Here is a 20,357-nt window from a genome sequence, read left to right as displayed (position 1 = left end):
GGCTTTGATTAAAAAAAAAAAAACAACTCTCCATCAGCTAAAGTTTCAAGTACTAATGAGCCGGTCCATCCTGGTTTATCTGTCTATGTTAGAGAAAATATATCTTACCAGTAACTGCGATGCAGTTTACTCCACTGCTTCTGACATTTCCAAACACAGTGAAGAGAGTGAAATTGTATCTGGTTCCACTGGTCAAATTTAACACTCTGTATTCTTTTTCAGAATTACTAATGTTGATCTCTCTTTCATTAAACACAAGAATGTATTTGTCGATGTTGGGGACTGTTTTCCACTCCAGAATTATGCTGGTCTCATCTTGTCCATTTTTCTTAAAGTCGTCAGCATTACGAGGATCTAGAATAGAAAAACGTACAAACAAGAAACTGTAACAACATTTTCTGTCAGAAACAGAAACATGGAGCGAGGCTTCAGTTTCAGTATTTTTATCGGTCCTTTTGAAAAATATTAGGTGAGCTACACTCTTCTGTTTCTGAGAAACCTTAAACATCATTATAGAGCTCTGCTCTTGTTCATGTTGTAGAGGAGCATCAACTGTGGAACATTTTAAAGGACTATGACTGTTTTAGCTGTTTTTAATCTGTTAGCCTCCAACAGGTTAGCAGTAAGCAGTCTAGGATTATAGGTCGGGTTAGTATTTGACATATTCAAGTTGGAAAATTTAGCAAATGTTTATGTTATTATTCTGTAGGATGTATTCTGGGATGTTTTTAACCTTGTTCCACTCCAGTGGTATACTCATCTCATTTTGATGCACCACAGTCACATTATTAACACTTTGTGGAGCTAAAGATAACAGAGGAAAGTGGCTTTGATAAACAAACAAACAAAAAAAAACACACAAATAAACAACAACTCTCCATCAGCTAAAGTTTCAAGTACTAATGAGCCGGTCCATCCTGGTTTATCTGTCTATGTTAGAGAAAATATATCTTACCAGTGACTGCGATGCAGTTTACTCCACTGCTTCTGACATTTCCAAACACAGTGAAGAGAGTGAAAGTGTATCTGGTTCCACTGGTCAAATTTAACACTCTGTATTCTTTTTCAGAATTACTAATGCTGATCTCTCTTTCATTAAACACAAGTAGATAACTGTCACTGTTGGAGACTGTTTTCCATTGCAGATTTATGCTGGTCTCATTTTGACCAACGGCCTCGAATTCTTCAGCATTACGAGGAGCTAGAATAGAAAAACACACACAAAAGAAACTAAAACAATGTTCCCAACAACATCTTGTATTTTGTTTATGTTTTAATTAGACTGAATGTTTTATTCAGTGCTCACTAACCTGTCACAGCACTGAATCTGTATCCACTGCTGTTGAGTCCATCAGACGTGGTGAAGAGAGTGAATGTGTAGTTTGTCCCAGCAGTCAGAGAAGTGACCACATGTACTATGGGTCCTTCTTCAGTTTTATTAATATCTTCTCTTATATTACCATATTGCAGTATGTATGTTGAGATGTTGTTAACCTTGTTCCACTCCAGTGGTATACTCATCTCATTTTGATGCACCACAGTCACATTATTAACACTTTGTAGAGCTAAAGATAACAGAGGAAAGTGGCTTTGATTAAAAAAAAAAAAACAACTCTCCATCAGCTAAAGTTTCAAGTACTAATGAGCCGGTCCATCCTGGTTTATCTGTCTATGTTAGAGAAAATATATCTTACCAGTAACTGCGATGCAGTTTACTCCACTGCTTCTGACATTTCCAAACACAGTGAAGAGAGTGAAATTGTATCTGGTTCCACTGGTCAAATTTAACACTCTGTATTCTTTTTCAGAATTACTAATGTTGATCTCTCTTTCATTAAACACAAGAATGTATTTGTCGATGTTGGGGACTGTTTTCCACTCCAGAATTATGCTGGTCTCATCTTGTCCATTTTTCTTAAAGTCGTCAGCATTACGAGGAGCTAGAATAGAAAAACGTACAAACAAGAAACTGTAACAACATTTTCTGTCAGAAACAGAAACATGGAGCGAGGCTTCAGTTTCAGTATTTTTATCGGTCCTTTTGAAAAATATTAGGTGAGCTACACTCTTCTGTTTCTGAGAAACCTTAAACATCATTATAGAGCTCTGCTCTTGTTCATGTTGTAGAGGAGCATCAACTGTGGAACATTTTAAAGGACTATGACTGTTTTAGCTGTTTTTAATCTGTTAGCCTCCAACAGGTTAGCAGTAAGCAGTCTAGGATTATAGGTCGGGTTAGTATTTGACATATTCAAGTTGGAAAATTTAGCAAATGTTTATGTTATTATTCTGTAGGATGTATTCTGGGATGTTTTTAACCTTGTTCCACTCCAGTGGTATACTCATCTCATTTTGATGCACCACAGTCACATTATTAACACTTTGTGGAGCTAAAGATAACAGAGGAAAGTGGCTTTGATAAACAAACAAACAAAAAAAACACACAAATAAACAACAACTCTCCATCAGCTAAAGTTTCAAGTACTAATGAGCCGGTCCATCCTGGTTTATCTGTCTATGTTAGAGAAAATATATCTTACCAGTGACTGCGATGCAGTTTACTCCACTGCTTCTGACATTTCCAAACACAGTGAAGAGAGTGAAAGTGTATCTGGTTCCACTGGTCAAATTTAACACTCTGTATTCTTTTTCAGAATTACTAATGCTGATCTCTCTTTCATTAAACACAAGTAGATAACTGTCACTGTTGGAGACTGTTTTCCATTGCAGATTTATGCTGGTCTCATTTTGACCAACGGCCTCGAATTCTTCAGCATTACGAGGAGCTAGAATAGAAAAACACACACAAAAGAAACTAAAACAATGTTCCCAACAACATCTTGTATTTTGTTTATGTTTTAATTAGACTGAATGTTTTATTCAGTGCTCACTAACCTGTCACAGCACTGAATCTGTATCCACTGCTGTTGAGTCCATCAGACGTGGTGAAGAGAGTGAATGTGTAGTTTGTCCCAGCAGTCAGAGAAGTGACCACATGTACTATGGGTCCTTCTTCAGTTTTATTAATATCTTCTCTTATATTACCATATTGCAGTATGTATGTTGAGATGTTGTTAACCTTGTTCCACTCCAGTGGTATACTCATCTCATTTTGATGCACCACAGTCACATTATTAACACTTTGTAGAGCTAAAGATAACAGAGGAAAGTGGCTTTGATTAAAAAAAAAAAAACAACTCTCCATCAGCTAAAGTTTCAAGTACTAATGAGCCGGTCCATCCTGGTTTATCTGTCTATGTTAGAGAAAATATATCTTACCAGTAACTGCGATGCAGTTTACTCCACTGCTTCTGACATTTCCAAACACAGTGAAGAGAGTGAAATTGTATCTGGTTCCACTGGTCAAATTTAACACTCTGTATTCTTTTTCAGAATTACTAATGTTGATCTCTCTTTCATTAAACACAAGAATGTATTTGTCGATGTTGGGGACTGTTTTCCACTCCAGAGTTATGCTGGTCTCATCTTGTCCATTTTTCTTAAAGTCGTCAGCATTACGAGGAGCTAGAATAGAAAAATGCACAAACAAGAAACTGTAACAACATTTTCTGTCAGACACAGAAACATGGAGCGAGGCTTCAGTTTCAGTATTTTTATCAGTCCTTTTGAAAAATATTAGGTGAGCTACACTCTTCTGTTTCTGAGAAACCTTAAACATCATTATAGAGCTCTGCTCTTGTTCATGTTGTAGAGGAGCATCAACTGTGGAACATTTTAAAGGACTATGACTGTTTTAGATGTTTTTAATCTGTTAGCCTCCACCAGGTTAGCAGTAAGCAGTCTAGGATTATAGGTCGGGTTAGTATTTGACATATTCAAGTTGGAAAATTTAGCAAATGTTTATGTTATTATTCTGTAGGATGTATTCTGGGATGTTTTTAACCTTGTTCCACTCCAGTGGTATACTCATCTCATTTTGATGCACCACAGTCACATTATTAACACTTTGTGGAGCTAAAGATAACAGAGGAAAGTGGCTTTGATAAACAAACAAACAAAAAAAAACACACAAATAAACAACAACTCTCCATCAGCTAAAGTTTCAAGTACTAATGAGCCGGTCCATCCTGGTTTATCTGTCTATGTTAGAGAAAATATATCTTACCAGTGACTGCGATGCAGTTTACTCCACTGCTTCTGACATTTCCAAACACAGTGAAGAGAGTGAAAGTGTATCTGGTTCCACTGGTCAAATTTAACACTCTGTATTCTTTTTCAGAATTACTAATGCTGATCTCTCTTTCATTAAACACAAGTAGATAACTGTCACTGTTGGAGACTGTTTTCCATTGCAGATTTATGCTGGTCTCATTTTGACCAACGGCCTCGAATTCTTCAGCATTACGAGGAGCTAGAATAGAAAAACACACACAAAAGAAACTAAAACAATGTTCCCAACAACATCTTGTATTTTGTTTATGTTTTAATTAGACTGAATGTTTTATTCAGTGCTCACTAACCTGTCACAGCACTGAATCTGTATCCACTGCTGTTGAGTCCATCAGACGTGGTGAAGAGAGTGAATGTGTAGTTTGTCCCAGCAGTCAGAGAAGTGACCACATGTACTATGGGTCCTTCTTCAGTTTTATTAATATCTTCTCTTATATTACCATATTGCAGTATGTATGTTGAGATGTTGTTAACCTTGTTCCACTCCAGTGGTATACTCATCTCATTTTGATGCACCACAGTCACATTATTAACACTTTGTAGAGCTAAAGATAACAGAGGAAAGTGGCTTTGATTAAAAAAAAAAAAACAACTCTCCATCAGCTAAAGTTTCAAGTACTAATGAGCCGGTCCATCCTGGTTTATCTGTCTATGTTAGAGAAAATATATCTTACCAGTAACTGCGATGCAGTTTACTCCACTGCTTCTGACATTTCCAAACACAGTGAAGAGAGTGAAATTGTATCTGGTTCCACTGGTCAAATTTAACACTCTGTATTCTTTTTCAGAATTACTAATGTTGATCTCTCTTTCATTAAACACAAGAATGTATTTGTCGATGTTGGGGACTGTTTTCCACTCCAGAGTTATGCTGGTCTCATCTTGTCCATTTTTCTTAAAGTCGTCAGCATTACGAGGAGCTAGAATAGAAAAACGTACAAACAAGAAACTGTAACAACATTTTCTGTCAGAAACAGAAACATGGAGCGAGGCTTCAGTTTCAGTATTTTTATCGGTCCTTTTGAAAAATATTAGGTGAGCTACACTCTTCTGTTTCTGAGAAACCTTAAACATCATTATAGAGCTCTGCTCTTGTTCATGTTGTAGAGGAGCATCAACTGTGGAACATTTTAAAGGACTATGACTGTTTTAGCTGTTTTTAATCTGTTAGCCTCCAACAGGTTAGCAGTAAGCAGTCTAGGATTATAGGTCGGGTTAGTATTTGACATATTCAAGTTGGAAAATTTAGCAAATGTTTATGTTATTATTCTGTAGGATGTATTCTGGGATGTTTTTAACCTTGTTCCACTCCAGTGGTATACTCATCTCATTTTGATGCACCACAGTCACATTATTAACACTTTGTGGAGCTAAAGATAACAGAGGAAAGTGGCTTTGATTAAAAAAAAACACACACAAAAAAAACAACAACTCTCCATCAGCTAAAGTTTCAAGTACTAATGAGCCGGTCCATCCTGGTTTATCTGTCTATGTTAGAGAAAATATATCTTACCAGTGACTGCGATGCAGTTTACTCCACTGCTTCTGACATTTCCAAACACAGTGAAGAGAGTGAAAGTGTATCTGGTTCCACTGGTCAAATTTAACACTCTGTATTCTTTTTCAGAATTACTAATGCTGATCTCTCTTTCATTAAACACAAGTAGATAACTGTCACTGTTGAAGACTGTTTTCCATTGCAGATTTATGCTGGTCTCATTTTGACCAACGGCCTCGAATTCTTCAGCATTACGAGGAGCTAGAATAGAAAAACACACACAAAAGAAACTAAAACAATGTTCCCAACAACATCTTGTATTTTGTTTATGTTTTAATTAGACTGAATGTTTTATTCAGTGCTCACTAACCTGTCACAGCACTGAATCTGTATCCACTGCTGTTGAGTCCATCAGACGTGGTGAAGAGAGTGAATGTGTAGTTTGTCCCAGCAGTCAGAGAAGTGACCACATGTACTATGGGTCCTTCTTCAGTTTTATTAATATCTTCTCTTATATTACCATATTGCAGTATGTATGTTGAGATGTTGTTAACCTTGTTCCACTCCAGTGGTATACTCATCTCATTTTGATGCACCACAGTCACATTATTAACACTTTGTAGAGCTAAAGATAACAGAGGAAAGTGGCTTTGATTAAAAAAAAAACAACAACTCTCCATCAGCTAAAGTTTCAAGTACTAATGAGCTGGTCCATCCTGGTTTATCTGTCTATGTTAGAGAAAATATATCTTACCAGTAACTGCGATGCAGTTTACTCCACTGCTTCTGACATTTCCAAACACAGTGAAGAGAGTGAAATTGTATCTGGTTCCACTGGTCAAATTTAACACTCTGTATTCTTTTTCAGAATTACTAATGTTGATCTCTCTTTCATTAAACACAAGAATGTATTTGTCGATGTTGGGGACTGTTTTCCACTCCAGAATTATGCTGGTCTCATCTTGTCCATTTTTCTTAAAGTCGTCAGCATTACGAGGAGCTAGAATAGAAAAACGTACAAACAAGAAACTGTAACAACATTTTCTGTCAGAAACAGAAACATGGAGCGAGGCTTCAGTTTCAGTATTTTTATCGGTCCTTTTGAAAAATATTAGGTGAGCTACACTCTTCTGTTTCTGAGAAACCTTAAACATCATTATAGAGCTCTGCTCTTGTTCATGTTGTAGAGGAGCATCAACTGTGGAACATTTTAAAGGACTATGACTGTTTTAGCTGTTTTTAATCTGTTAGCCTCCAACAGGTTAGCAGTAAGCAGTCTAGGATTATAGGTCGGGTTAGTATTTGACATATTCAAGTTGGAAAATTTAGCAAATGTTTATGTTATTATTCTGTAGGATGTATTCTGGGATGTTTTTAACCTTGTTCCACTCCAGTGGTATACTCATCTCATTTTGATGCACCACAGTCACATTATTAACACTTTGTGGAGCTAAAGATAACAGAGGAAAGTGGCTTTGATAAACAAACAAACAAAAAAAAACACACAAATAAACAACAACTCTCCATCAGCTAAAGTTTCAAGTACTAATGAGCCGGTCCATCCTGGTTTATCTGTCTATGTTAGAGAAAATATATCTTACCAGTGACTGCGATGCAGTTTACTCCACTGCTTCTGACATTTCCAAACACAGTGAAGAGAGTGAAAGTGTATCTGGTTCCACTGGTCAAATTTAACACTCTGTATTCTTTTTCAGAATTACTAATGCTGATCTCTCTTTCATTAAACACAAGTAGATAACTGTCACTGTTGGAGACTGTTTTCCATTGCAGATTTATGCTGGTCTCATTTTGACCAACGGCCTCGAATTCTTCAGCATTACGAGGAGCTAGAATAGAAAAACACACACAAAAGAAACTAAAACAATGTTCCCAACAACATCTTGTATTTTGTTTATGTTTTAATTAGACTGAATGTTTTATTCAGTGCTCACTAACCTGTCACAGCACTGAATCTGTATCCACTGCTGTTGAGTCCATCAGACGTGGTGAAGAGAGTGAATGTGTAGTTTGTCCCAGCAGTCAGAGAAGTGACCACATGTACTATGGGTCCTTCTTCAGTTTTATTAATATCTTCTCTTATATTACCATATTGCAGTATGTATGTTGAGATGTTGTTAACCTTGTTCCACTCCAGTGGTATACTCATCTCATTTTGATGCACCACAGTCACATTATTAACACTTTGTAGAGCTAAAGATAACAGAGGAAAGTGGCTTTGATTAAAAAAAAAAAACAACTCTCCATCAGCTAAAGTTTCAAGTACTAATGAGCCGGTCCATCCTGGTTTATCTGTCTATGTTAGAGAAAATATATCTTACCAGTAACTGCGATGCAGTTTACTCCACTGCTTCTGACATTTCCAAACACAGTGAAGAGAGTGAAATTGTATCTGGTTCCACTGGTCAAATTTAACACTCTGTATTCTTTTTCAGAATTACTAATGTTGATCTCTCTTTCATTAAACACAAGAATGTATTTGTCGATGTTGGGGACTGTTTTCCACTCCAGAATTATGCTGGTCTCATCTTGTCCATTTTTCTTAAAGTCGTCAGCATTACGAGGAGCTAGAATAGAAAAACGCACAAACAAGAAACTGTAACAACATTTTCTGTCAGACACAGAAACATGGAGCGAGGCTTCAGTTTCAGTATTTTTATCAGTCCTTTTGAAAAATATTAGGTGAGCTACACTCTTCTGTTTCTGAGAAACCTTAAACATCATTATAGAGCTCTGCCCTTGTTCATGTTGTAGAGGAGCATCAACTGTGGAACATTTTAAAGGACTATGACTGTTTTAGATGTTTTTAATCTGTTAACCTCCACCAGGTTAGCAGTAAGCAGTCTAGGATTATAGGTCGGGTTAGTATTTGACATATTCAAATTGGAAAATTTAGCAAATGTTTATGTTATTATTCTGTAGGATGTATTCTGGGATGTTTTTAACCTTGTTCCACTCCAGTGGTATACTCATCTCATTTTGATGCACCACAGTCACATTATTAACACTTTGTAGAGCTAAAGATAAGAGAGGAAAGTGGCTTTGATTTAAAAAAAACAACAACTCTCCATCAGCTAAAGTTTCAAGTACTAATGAGCCGGTCCATCCTGGTTTATCTGTCTATGTTAGAGAAAATATATCTTACTAGTGACTGCGATGCAGTTTACTCCACTGCTTCTGACATTTCCAAACACAGTGAAGAGAGTGAAAGTGTATCTGGTTCCACTGGTCAAATTTAACACTCTGTATTCTTTTTCAGAATTACTAATGCTGATCTCTCTTTCATTAAACACAAGTAGATAACTGTCACTGTTGGAGACTGTTTTCCATTGCAGATTTATGCTGGTCTCATTTTGACCAACGGCCTTGAATTCTTCAGCATTACGAGGAGCTAGAATAGAAAAACACACACAAAAGAAACTAAAACAATGTTCCCAACAACATCTTGTATTTTGTTTATGTTTTAATTAGACTGAATGTTTTATTCAGTGCTCACTAACCTGTCACAGCACTGAATCTGTATCCACTGCTGTTGAGTCCATCAGACGTGGTGAAGAGAGTGAATGTGTAGTTTGTCCCAGCAGTCAGAGAAGTGACCACATGTACTATGGGTCCTTCTTCAGTTTTATTAATATCTTCTGTTATATTACCATATTGCAGTATGTATGTTGAGATGTTGTTAACCTTGTTCCAGGTCAGAGTTATACTGTTCTCATTTTGTGTGGTCACATCCACTCTGTCAACATTATCTGGAGCTGAAAAAGAAAAGACACACAGTGGTTGTAGTTCAAAAAAAGTTTAAAAAAGAACAAGAACTGAAGCACTGACTATACTGCTTTCACTCCTTTTTTGTTACATCGTCAGGAGCTGTGATGATTTGAGAGTGGTGTTCACCTTTTACCACAATAAAAACCCAGAATGACATTCACTTCAGTTTTACTGATAACCAACAAAAGTCGAAGTATAGTGTTTCATTCTTACGGGCTTTTCCTGTTGTAGATGTTGTTTGTTCTGTTGAAGTTTGTGGAGTGGGACTTGTTTCAGCCAGTGGAATAAATTTTTGTGTTGTTTTTGCTGTACTTTTCTGTCCTGCTGTCACTGTCGTCGTCACTGTTGATGTGATTGTTCTAGTGGAGTCAGTTGTGCCCTAAAAGCAGAAAAAGAGTGAAAACTACAGAATCTAAAATCTGTGAAAAAAAATCACCATTGAATACCCAGTTAACACGAGTCTGTGGCAGAGTCACAGAGTGATGTTTGCTGCTTTTAATTTCACATCTACATTATATCATAAACATTATGTGAACAGTAATACTTCGAGATATCCTCTGAGCTTTCTGCTTTATAAGAACAAAAACTTTCACTAAAAATAAAAAAAATAATGTGCAGGAAACACTTGGCTGAAGCTAAACCTTAGCTAAAAGCCTACCAGCCATTTGGCAGCTCTCCGGGTTTTATAGGTAGAAAAGCCAAATGGCTGGTCTCTGGGAGTTTAAGTAGTTAAGTCAGTGTCAAATTATTTTAGCATTTTATGTGTCAGCTTCTACAACTAGCAACATCTGTAACATAAAAATCACAGAGCTGGCAAAAAATCTATTAATTAAGTGTTTGCTTTTACTAAAAATGCAAATCATATGTATTATTATATTGTATATTATAGCTACAGTTACTTACAGTTACTGGCCTATGAAATATCTAACACATTTCTCCTCGGACACACTCTTTAAAATTCCACATCTGATTTGATTAAATCATTAAGTCTGTATCGTGTAAGTGTTTAAGATATTGTTGAATTTTCTTCTTTCGTGCTCTTTTTGTTCTCAGAGGAAACAGATCGGTGTCGCAAAGAAGGAATAAATTCATGTTTCAAAATCTGGAAAAGTCCAGAATTTTCATGCCGTTTAACAAGATTTTGTTGTTCTTGTATTTCTGTACAAACCAGTATTTCACAAAACATAACTATAGTGTTTCAAATACATAATGAAGCATGTCATGCATTTAGGCTTCACTGTGGTTTTGACTGCACTGTTTCCTTTTGTCGAGGGTAACCTACACTGAGCTTCACTATCTGATCACCATCAAAGTGAAAGGTAAAAAAAAACTTACCCAAAGTAGACTCAGGAAGACACAGAGCAACAAGTGGTCTGAGATAAGAGATAAAAGCTTCATCGTCTTCAGGACTCGTAACTGGCACACATACTACACATTCACCTCTGTTGGTATTTTGACAAAAACACAAATGATTTCTCAGCACCTGGGTGGTTACTGTCCAACACAGACTGTAATTCTTAACTATGCTCCTCTTGTAACCATATTAGCAAGTGGTGAAGTAAATAGCTGCTTCTCCTTTAGGGCCTTGCATAAATACAGAGACCTTTGCCCCGCCCATTTCTTCATTATTAACTGTCTGCTGCTTGTCAAGGGTACATTAATCAAGTTGTCTGTTTTATGTGTTTATTAAAGGTAATCACTTTACATTTTCTGTAACTGCTAGTTCATGCTGATTGTGTATTTAGATATAAATAAAAATGGGTTTTTACTGGGTGTTATTTTACATATTCTTTGATTTAGTGTTATTCATGTCATAGTCTTGTTTCTCAGTTATTCTTTGTAGTTTCTAGAATTTAGGTTGTGTTTCTGTGCCTCTCCCCTGTGTTCTTTCTTTCATACCTAGTCGTCCTCGGTCCCAGTGTCAAGTCCACATTTCAGTCTGTGTCTCATGTTTTCTGTTTTATTTTGATAGTTCCTTGTCTGGTATGTAGCATGTTCAGTTCTGAACATGAACATGTTACACACCAGCAGTATATGTTTGTTGTCATGAGCAGTGTTGGGTAAGTTACTTTAAATTATTAACTCAGTTACATTACTAGTTACTTCTATCAAAAGTAACTCAGTTACTTCAAGTTACTCGTTACTTTCAGAGTAACTAGTTACTAGGGAAAGTAACTTTGGTTTTACTCAGAATTCTCTTGTTAATGTGTTGCTTCCGTAACTGGATACCCAGCAAGATTGCCAGTCTTCTAGCTTGCTTACTTGCCACAAGTGCACTGTGCCACCTACCAATAGAAAGGAAAAGATAATGTGCACATTTCCACGAGAGAAATCCCACGCCTGATTCTATCCTAGCCTGCTTTTTACATCCAACACAAAAACTGCAGTCGTGGTGCTTTCGATTGTACTCAGAACTCGGAAATTCTGCCTTCCGAATAGGAAGATGTAGGTAACACCAGACTGCAGATGAGCTGCATACAGGGCTGGACTGGGACAAAAAAATGGTCCCGGGCATTTTGACTAGAGACCGGCCCACCATTATAGGAAAAATCATAAAGCCTTTGAATGAAAATAAACACTGTTGTGACAGTGATGTACACTGTTCTGATGGTATATATGTATCAATCTATCAATTGTTTGTTGTAAGACTCAGATAATTATTTTTTTAAAAGTGAGACATTTTAAATGAGAATAAGAAAGTATTTCCTTGTGCCCCCTTTTCCCTTTTAATTCCCTACATGGACCCCTGGCAACACTTTGCTAGATCCGCCCCTGCACAGTTACCAGCTGTCAGCTACTTAGAAAAGGATCCTGGTGTTATTTGTCTCTCAGAAACAGTTCATAACTTCCCTTCAACTCATTCATGTTAACTAAAAGGTAAACCTGTTTCTCCATCACAGCTCTGATGATTCAGTAAGGACATCTCCTGGTTTCATCTTCATGTTTCCCTCTCACCACATATTCAAACCGATATCATGACCAGCAGGTTTACAGCTGTGGCTCCAGTCAACATCAACTGATACTAGAAATTAATATTAAATAAATTCTAACAACAGCTGATCAAGCTTAAAAGTGCTTCTGTTGTTTATCGCGACATCCGCTGGTTTCCTCTTTCTGGCGCAAAGTGGGCGATAAATACAGTGGAGCAAAAAAGTATTTAGTCAGCCACCGATTGTGCAAGTTCCCCCACTTAAAATGATGACAGAGGTCAGTAATTTGCACCAGAGGTACACTTCAACTGTGAGAGACAGAATGTGAAAAAAAAATCTATGAATTCACATGGTAGGATTTGTAAAGAATTTATTCGTAAATTAGGGTGGAAAATAAGTATTTGGTCACCTCAAACATGGAAAATCTCTGGCTCTCACAGACCTGTAACGTCTTCTGTAAGAAGCTTTTCTGTCCCCCACTCGTTACCTGTATGAATGGCACCTGTTTGAACTCATCATCTGTATAAAAGACACCTGTCCACAGCCTCAAACAGTCAGACTCCAAACTCCGCCATGGCCAAGACCAAAGAGCTTTCGAAGGACACCAGGAAAAGTATTGTAGACCTGCACCAGACTGGGAAGAGTGAATCTACAATAGGCAAGCAGGTGAATGACCTGCAGAGAGCTGTGACCAAAGTAACAAAGGTCACCGTCAGTAACACACTACAACGGCAGGGAATCAAATCCCGCAGTGCCAGACGTGTTCCGCTGCTGAAGCCAGTGCATGTCCAGGCCCGTCTGAAGTTTGCCAGAGAGCACATGGATGATACAGCAGAGGATTGGGAGAATGTCATGTGGTCAGATGAAACCAAAGTAGAACTTTTTGGTATAAACTCAACTCGTCGTGTTTGGAGGAAGACGAATACTGAGTTGCATCCCAAGAACACCATACCTACTGTGAAGCATGGGGGTGGAAACATCATGCTATGGGGCTGTTTTTCTGCCAAGGGGACAGGACGACTGATCCGTGTTAAGGACAGAATGAATGGGGCCATGTATCGTGAGATTTTGAGCCAAAACCTCCTTCCATCAGTGAGAACTTTGAAGATGAAGGCTGGGTCTTCCAACATGACAATGATCCAAAACACACCGCCCGGGCAACAAAGGAGTGGCTCCGTAAGAAGCATTTGAAAGTCCTGGAGTGGCCTAGCCAGTCTCCAGACCTCAACCCCATAGAAAATCTGTGGCGGGAGTTGAAAGTCCGTGTTGCTTGGCGACAGCCCCAAAACATCACTGCTCTCGAGAAGATCTGCATGGAGGAATGGGCCAAAATACCAGCTACTGTGTGTGCAAACCTGGTAAAGACCTATAGTAAACGTTTGACCTCTGTTATTGCCAACAAAGGTTATGTTACAAAGTATTGAGTTGTATTTTTGTCATTGACCAAATACTTATTTTCCACCCTAATTTACGAATAAATTCTTTACAAATCCTACCATGTGGATTCATGGATTTTTTTTTTTTTTCACATTCTGTCTCTCACAGTTGAAGTGTACCTCTGGTGCAAATTACTGACCTCTGTCATCATTTTAGGTGGGGGAACTTGCACAATCGGTGGCTGACTAAATACTTTTTTGCACCACTGTAAACAAGAGACAAAAGCCGATCAGCTGATCATTGATCAGTTTCATGATTGAAGTAGAAACAGGAGAGGGGGGAGAGAATGAGAGGAGAAGAGGCAGCTGACAGCGTAAAGACGCAGAAAAACTCCAGCTTTGTGTCTTTTTCCATTCTAGCTGAAGTCCGGGACAAACTGTTCCTTTTCACCTCAATAAGAAACGCGTAATATTTTCTCTGAATAGAGACGATTCCATTTTTTACGGGACGGTTGGCAACTCTAATAATTAACCTTATGAACAAAATAAAGTTCAACATCAGTAACATAGCACCCACCCAGCTGTAAACTCCGTCATGCTAGCTAGAAAAAGTCAGCACAACGAAAATAAACTCCACCTAAACTTGGTTCATATCTGACCCAGATGGACTGCAGGTTATAACTTCTTACGTGAAGTTCAGTTCACCTGACACTCGGACCAGTGGCCGCTTCGGGTCTCTCCTCTTACCTCCCTTTTCCTTCATCCACCTGCTGGCCTCCACCACTTGCTAATGTTATTGAATCTGTGGAAGCTCCGCGATAGCCACCACACGAAGTAACGAATAACGAGCCTATCTAAATCCCAGTAACGAGTAACGCGTTCCTGATTTTGGCATAATAACTAGTTACCGTGCTCGTTACCACAATAATAACGTAGTTACTGTAACGCGTTACTTAACTCATTCACTGCCATTGACGTCTATAGACGTCAATTGAAAAACTTACGTTGACTGCCATTGACGTCTATAGACGTCAATTACGTTTTTCAATGGGAGGGGCTAGAATACATTTTATTTTTTCATATATTTGTAAATAAATTGTTTTGATAAAACATAACCTTTCTCAGTGTTATTTCTGTTTTATAGAAGTGAATAACTATTTTATATGTTAGAGGTGTCACAGAGCAAGAAATATTAGTGTCAAAGGCACTTTTCTGCTTGAAATGTATTTTTCACAAAAAGCTCGTTTTCTCCCTTTTTTTGGTCAAAACAGGCATTTTTGGTGGAACCCACCTCTCCTCTACAGCTGATTACTAAAGAATGGAAAATGGTAGAAACAAGCTTTTTTTTTGGATGAAAGAAGAGAGTCTGTTCTTCATTTTGGTAGGTTCAGCGTTTATATGATCATAACACACAGTTTTCTGTGGCTCTTCAAAAATGAGTAAAAATGCTCAAAAACCCTGGCAGTGGGGAGTTACCTGATTTGAAAATGGCTGGCAGTGAATGAGTTAATAACGCGTTAGTCCCAACACTGGTCATGAGTTTGTTTTGGAGTTTGTTTCTACAGCAGTGAAGCTGCCTACTTTGTTGAGTCCTGCGTTTGGGTCCCCATCCTGCCTGCTACAGCACTGGACATGACACAAACAAACATTATGCATTATTTTGATGCCATTGCCATTATATTATATATTTGGATCACAGAGAGGTGTGGAATGGAAAACAGCAGACATCACTCTGACTTGATGGAACAGAGTTTATTGGCCAGTCTTTTACACCCACACACAGAAACTTCCAAAATGGCAGCCTATCCATTTCTTCTTTTAAGTTTTATTGGCAGTTGGCAAACAACAAAATGGTGTATTACCACCACCAACTGGAGTGTGGACTAAAAGAGGTGTTGACTCCCAAACGATTTTCTCTCTTTTCTCTAAGTCCACCTTTATACCCTTTCAGACCACGCCTTCTCAGTTCAAACCGCCCCATGACATAATCCTTCCAGAGAGGGACAAACAAAGAAGATTAGTTTTCACAAATAATCCTAACATTATCAATCACTTGTCAAAAATGAAAGTAGACGTGTCATGTATGAAAATACATATTTTAAAGGTCATTTTACACATCTCTAATGACTAAATTTCTGCAAATGGTTGACCAACCAAACTCCTACTCTTGCCAGCCCATTTCCTATAAAAGAGCTGCATTTGAGGCGGTTTTCCTCTTTACCACCAAGACAAGATGGCCTCCAAGGAAATACAAGGTCTTAAATAATCAGGCCCAATCTTATCTTAATAACCTTGTAGTACCATATCACCCTATTAGAGCACTTCGCTCTTGCACTGCAGGCCTACTTGTTGTTCCTATATTATTTACAAGTAGAATGGGAGGCAGAGCCCTCAGTTTTCAGTTCACTTCTGTGGAACCAGCTTCCAGTTTGGATTCGGGAGACAGACACTATCTCTATTTTCAAGATTAGGCTTAAAACTTTCCTTTTTGCTAAAGCATATAGTTAAGGCTGGACCCGGTGACTCTGAATCCTCCCTTAGTTATGCTGCGATAGACGTAGGCTGCCAGGGGATTCCTGTCATGCATTGAGTTTTTCCTTTCCAGTCACCTTTCTCACTCACTATGTGTTAATAGACCGCTCTGCATTGAATCATATCTGTTATTAACCCCTGTCTCTCTTCCACAGCATGTCTTCCTTCTCTCACCCCAACCGGTCGCAGCAGATGGCCGCCCCTCCCTGAGCCTGGTTCTGCTGGAGGTTTCTTCCTGTTTTTCCTTCCTACTGTCGCCAAAGTGCTTGCTCATAGGGGGTCATATGATTGTTGTGTTTTTCTCTGTAGCTGCTTTACAATATAAAGCATCTTGAGGTGACTTTTGTTGTGATTTGGCGCTATATAAATAAAATTGAATTGAATTTAACTGAATTTATTGAGCTGGGTAACTTACAAACATTTTGCTTTTATCTTGGTGCACAGAGGTGTGTTTACACATTTAAAACAAAAGCCACCATAGGTGAGATGGGGCAGGACTTGGTGCCTCCTAGCAATGTTATCCTGAGAGTTATGCTACTAAAAACGAGAAAAAAAAAGTCAACACCACATTTGAAGCATTGATTATGCTGCTTTCATTGTTTGTTTCACTGATTACTTTCTTACATTACAAAGTCCAGTAGATTTCACTATTGGTGTATTTGCTGCAGTGGGGTCAGAGGCACCCTAAGAGCAGAAAAGGGGTGACATATGTATACGTTTTCCTTTAATATCCAAATTAAAACTCCATACTGATTAATTCTGCATAGACTACAACATGTAAGTAGTCTTTAAGATATCGCTGCATTTAGATTTGACATCATTTCCATGTTCATGCTCTTTTTCTTCTTAGAAGAAAGGATAGTAGATTAGTGACACTGAGACAAATTGTTTGCACTGTGTAACACTTCTTTGTAAATTGTTGATGCATTTTAAACACCAACTAATATTTAAGAGATCATCATTTTGACTGCATAAGTTCCTCTTAGCAGGGTAACTGACAGTGAGCTTTATCTGATCATCACGATGTGTAAAAACAAAGTAGATTCAGGAAGTTACACAGCATCAAGTGGTCACAACTGAAAGATAAAAGCTTCATATGAATCTCAAATGACACCACATATTTTGAACTGTACAAATTCCTTTGTTTTCCTAAGATAACCTTGAACAAGCTACATGATATTCTAACAATAATAATTTCTCTGATCCTGGGATATTACAGCTCAATTGTTAACTTTATAACTTTTGGTCTCTTTTATTGGCAAGTGACTAACTAAATAGTTACTTCTCCTTCCGCGCCTTGAGATCTTTCACCTCCATCTGCTCATTTCATGTTTATTAGTGCTAGTTAAATTTGGTGCCAATATTAACTTATTTTCATATTACATATCTTTCATATTTTTAAACAATTTTAAAAATGATTTGGGTCTAATGGCTTCTTAGGAAAGTAGAATGTGGTGGAAACTAAACTGTCTGGTTTACTCTCTGTGGCTGGTTTCTCTGACGCTACGGTGAAACGTGTTAACTTTTTTTTGTACAGTCTCAGCAAGCAGCAATATTTATAGCACCCTTATGCTTGACATCGGTAAGCTTTTTTCAGTTCCTCCATTTTGTTCATGCCATGCATAATACCCAGCTCACTACCATCTTGTAAACTTTTCCTTTTACTCTTTCTAATCCCTTTCTGTCACAAATCACTCCACCTTGCCTGTACCTGTCATCTGTACTGTCCGTTGCTTTGAATGATCACCTCCAGATATTTTAACTTATCTTAGATCAAACATATGGGTAATGTTTGAGGTCTTCCAACAGTGATATGGACTAACTTTGGAGAAGACTGAATGCAATATAAAGGACAGGCAGTGTGTTCTGAAATGTAGCTGTGTGGCTGACCACATGGTAGTGTTATTGTGAGAGAAGCTGAGCTGATTGAACCTTTTAAAAGTGGTTTCTAGGAGATGTTTCAAGAGTCAAACTTGTTTGGAACAGGATAGAGCATTTCAAAAGTTTTTTAGTTAACCATAGGAAAATAATACAAAATATCAACAAATCACACAAACGTGCAAATTGGGACAAGAAAACAGGGTATCTGTTGATATGCTTTGTCAGCATTGGATGGAATATGTTAAATGGAGAGTCAAAAGTATGTTTTGTCCAAAAGGTTACACTGTTAAAAGTGGGACCTCCACTTTTTCTCTTGTATTGGAGTAAATGTTTTCTTGTCTTAATGAATCGAAGTGATACTAAACAAGACTAGAAAAAGTTCCTGTGAAAATGCAGCGTGAATGCAGTGTAGCGGAAATTATCTGCCGAAAAAAGCTGAAAAAGGAGAAATATCTGCCGAGAAGAGGTGTAGAAGCTGAACTGTTTGCTGAAGACAGCTTTATTTGAAAGGGTAAAGTGAAGAGTGTCAAGAATGCAGAACGAGCGCTAGCAAGAAAGCTGTGCAGCAACTGCCACGAGCAGTGGCGGTCCTAGCCTGTTTGGCGTCCTAGGCGAACACTCCCTCTGGTGCCCCGATACCCTCCACCCCACCCCCCAACCACACATAAAACATATTAAGGATTGTACATTAACATATTTTATTGTAAAAACTGTTGTCAGAACCATACTGAATTTAACCAGAGAAACACACACACACACACACACACACACACACACACATGTATGAAGAGAGAGAGAGTATGCATGGTATGCAAACGGCTAACAAACAGCCGTCATAATTCGTCACACAATGAGAATAGGACAAATCAACAACTGACAATCACTAATTAATATTGTGCTGAACACAGTCCGAAAGATTCAGTAGGCTACATCAGTGTCTACTGTTTACTATCATAGCCAAGTGGCTAACAAATGTAAACAGAAGTTTTCACTATCCCTACTATTTAATGTTCTATCTCGGTTGTGATCAGTGCTATCCTCTATGCTGTTACCTGCTGGGTCAGCAGGTTGAGGGTCACAGATGCCAACAAACTAAATAAACTGATCCTAAAGCCCAGTAATGTTGTGGGGATGGAGCTGGACTCTGTTAGGGTGGTGTCTGAGAGGTAGATGTTGTCTAAGATAAGGACAATCATGGATAATACCTCCCACCCACTCCATGACATGCTGGCTACTCACAGGAACATGCTCATGAGAGACTGAGATTACCAAAAAGCACCACGGAACAACACAGGAAATCATTCCTGCCTGTGGCCATCTCCCTGTACAACTCCTCCATCTAATACACTGTAAACACTGCAGTAGTTACACCCTTTTTACACACGCTCTTGTCTACTCTGTAATATTCTTGGCAATTTTCTTGATATTTATTTATAATCACAGTCAATCCTGGATATTTATAATTGAGTAATCTGTATATATTATTGATATTTCTTAAATGTCTAAGACCTGTAACATAATGTATTGTTTGGAGTTTTATCTGTTACTGTTACTATTTTTACCATTTCTTCTTGGAGCAACTGTGACCCACATAATTTCCTTAGGGATTAATAAAGTATTCTGATTGTGATTCTGATTGTTTCAGGATACATAACTGGAGCCTCATCGTCTCGTCTCTCTATGTACTGTACTATATGAAGCGGAGATGACAATACAGTTTACTTTGACTTCAGTAGCAAGCAGGCGCACCGAAGGCTCTCGCGCTCACTTTTCGCTTATAGAATTTCGAAAAAACATCAATTCAAATTATAAATCTGTATCATTATGTCTCGTGTTTGTTGGGTTTTATTTTATTTTGTTTTATTTTGCGGGTAGGCTATTAGATGCTGCGAATCCCCCGGCGCCCCGCCCTCTCCTCTCTGTGCCGCAAGCAGCAGGCGCACGTCGCAAACGGAGGGCGCCCTTACTCCCAGCAAATGGGTGATAGAAAACTGATCCGTGCCTATGCCATCCCCAAAATTCGCTGGCATGATTTCAGGGCAGCATGAATACGAGCGACTTTTTTTGCCCATGTCCTTGATGCCACCCCCACCACGATGCTGCCCTGGGAAACCGCCAGTATCAAAAACCACTACTGACCACGGGTAAGACTCGAACCTGTGT

General features: G+C 38.2%; 1 protein-coding gene across 1 annotated transcript; it reads right to left on the bottom strand.

Annotated features, from left to right (window-relative positions):
- Positions 1-612: 612 nt before the first annotated feature.
- On the bottom strand, positions 613-19,390 carry LOC113014306 (receptor-type tyrosine-protein phosphatase eta-like). Its single transcript, XM_026155740.1, has 19 exons — positions 19,247-19,390; positions 9,689-9,854; positions 9,208-9,462; positions 8,853-9,098; positions 8,029-8,274; positions 7,875-7,900; positions 7,291-7,510; positions 6,444-6,689; positions 5,705-5,950; positions 4,866-5,111; positions 4,711-4,736; positions 4,127-4,346; positions 3,280-3,525; positions 3,125-3,150; positions 2,541-2,760; positions 1,695-1,940; positions 1,311-1,565; positions 956-1,201; positions 613-804 (listed from the first exon to the last, which is right to left on the bottom strand). The coding sequence occupies exons 1-19, from the start codon at positions 19,388-19,390 to the stop codon at positions 680-682; spliced, it is 3,651 nt and encodes a 1,216-aa protein (XP_026011525.1). The 3' UTR covers positions 613-679.
- Positions 19,391-20,357: the final 967 nt, after the last annotated feature.

The sequence above is a fragment of the Astatotilapia calliptera genome, chromosome 3, assembly GCF_900246225.1.
Source record: "Astatotilapia calliptera chromosome 3, fAstCal1.2, whole genome shotgun sequence".
Lineage (NCBI taxonomy): Eukaryota > Metazoa > Chordata > Actinopteri > Cichliformes > Cichlidae > Astatotilapia > Astatotilapia calliptera.
The sequence above is the reverse complement of the archived record's forward strand: the minus strand, read 5'-3'. Positions and strand labels throughout refer to the sequence as shown.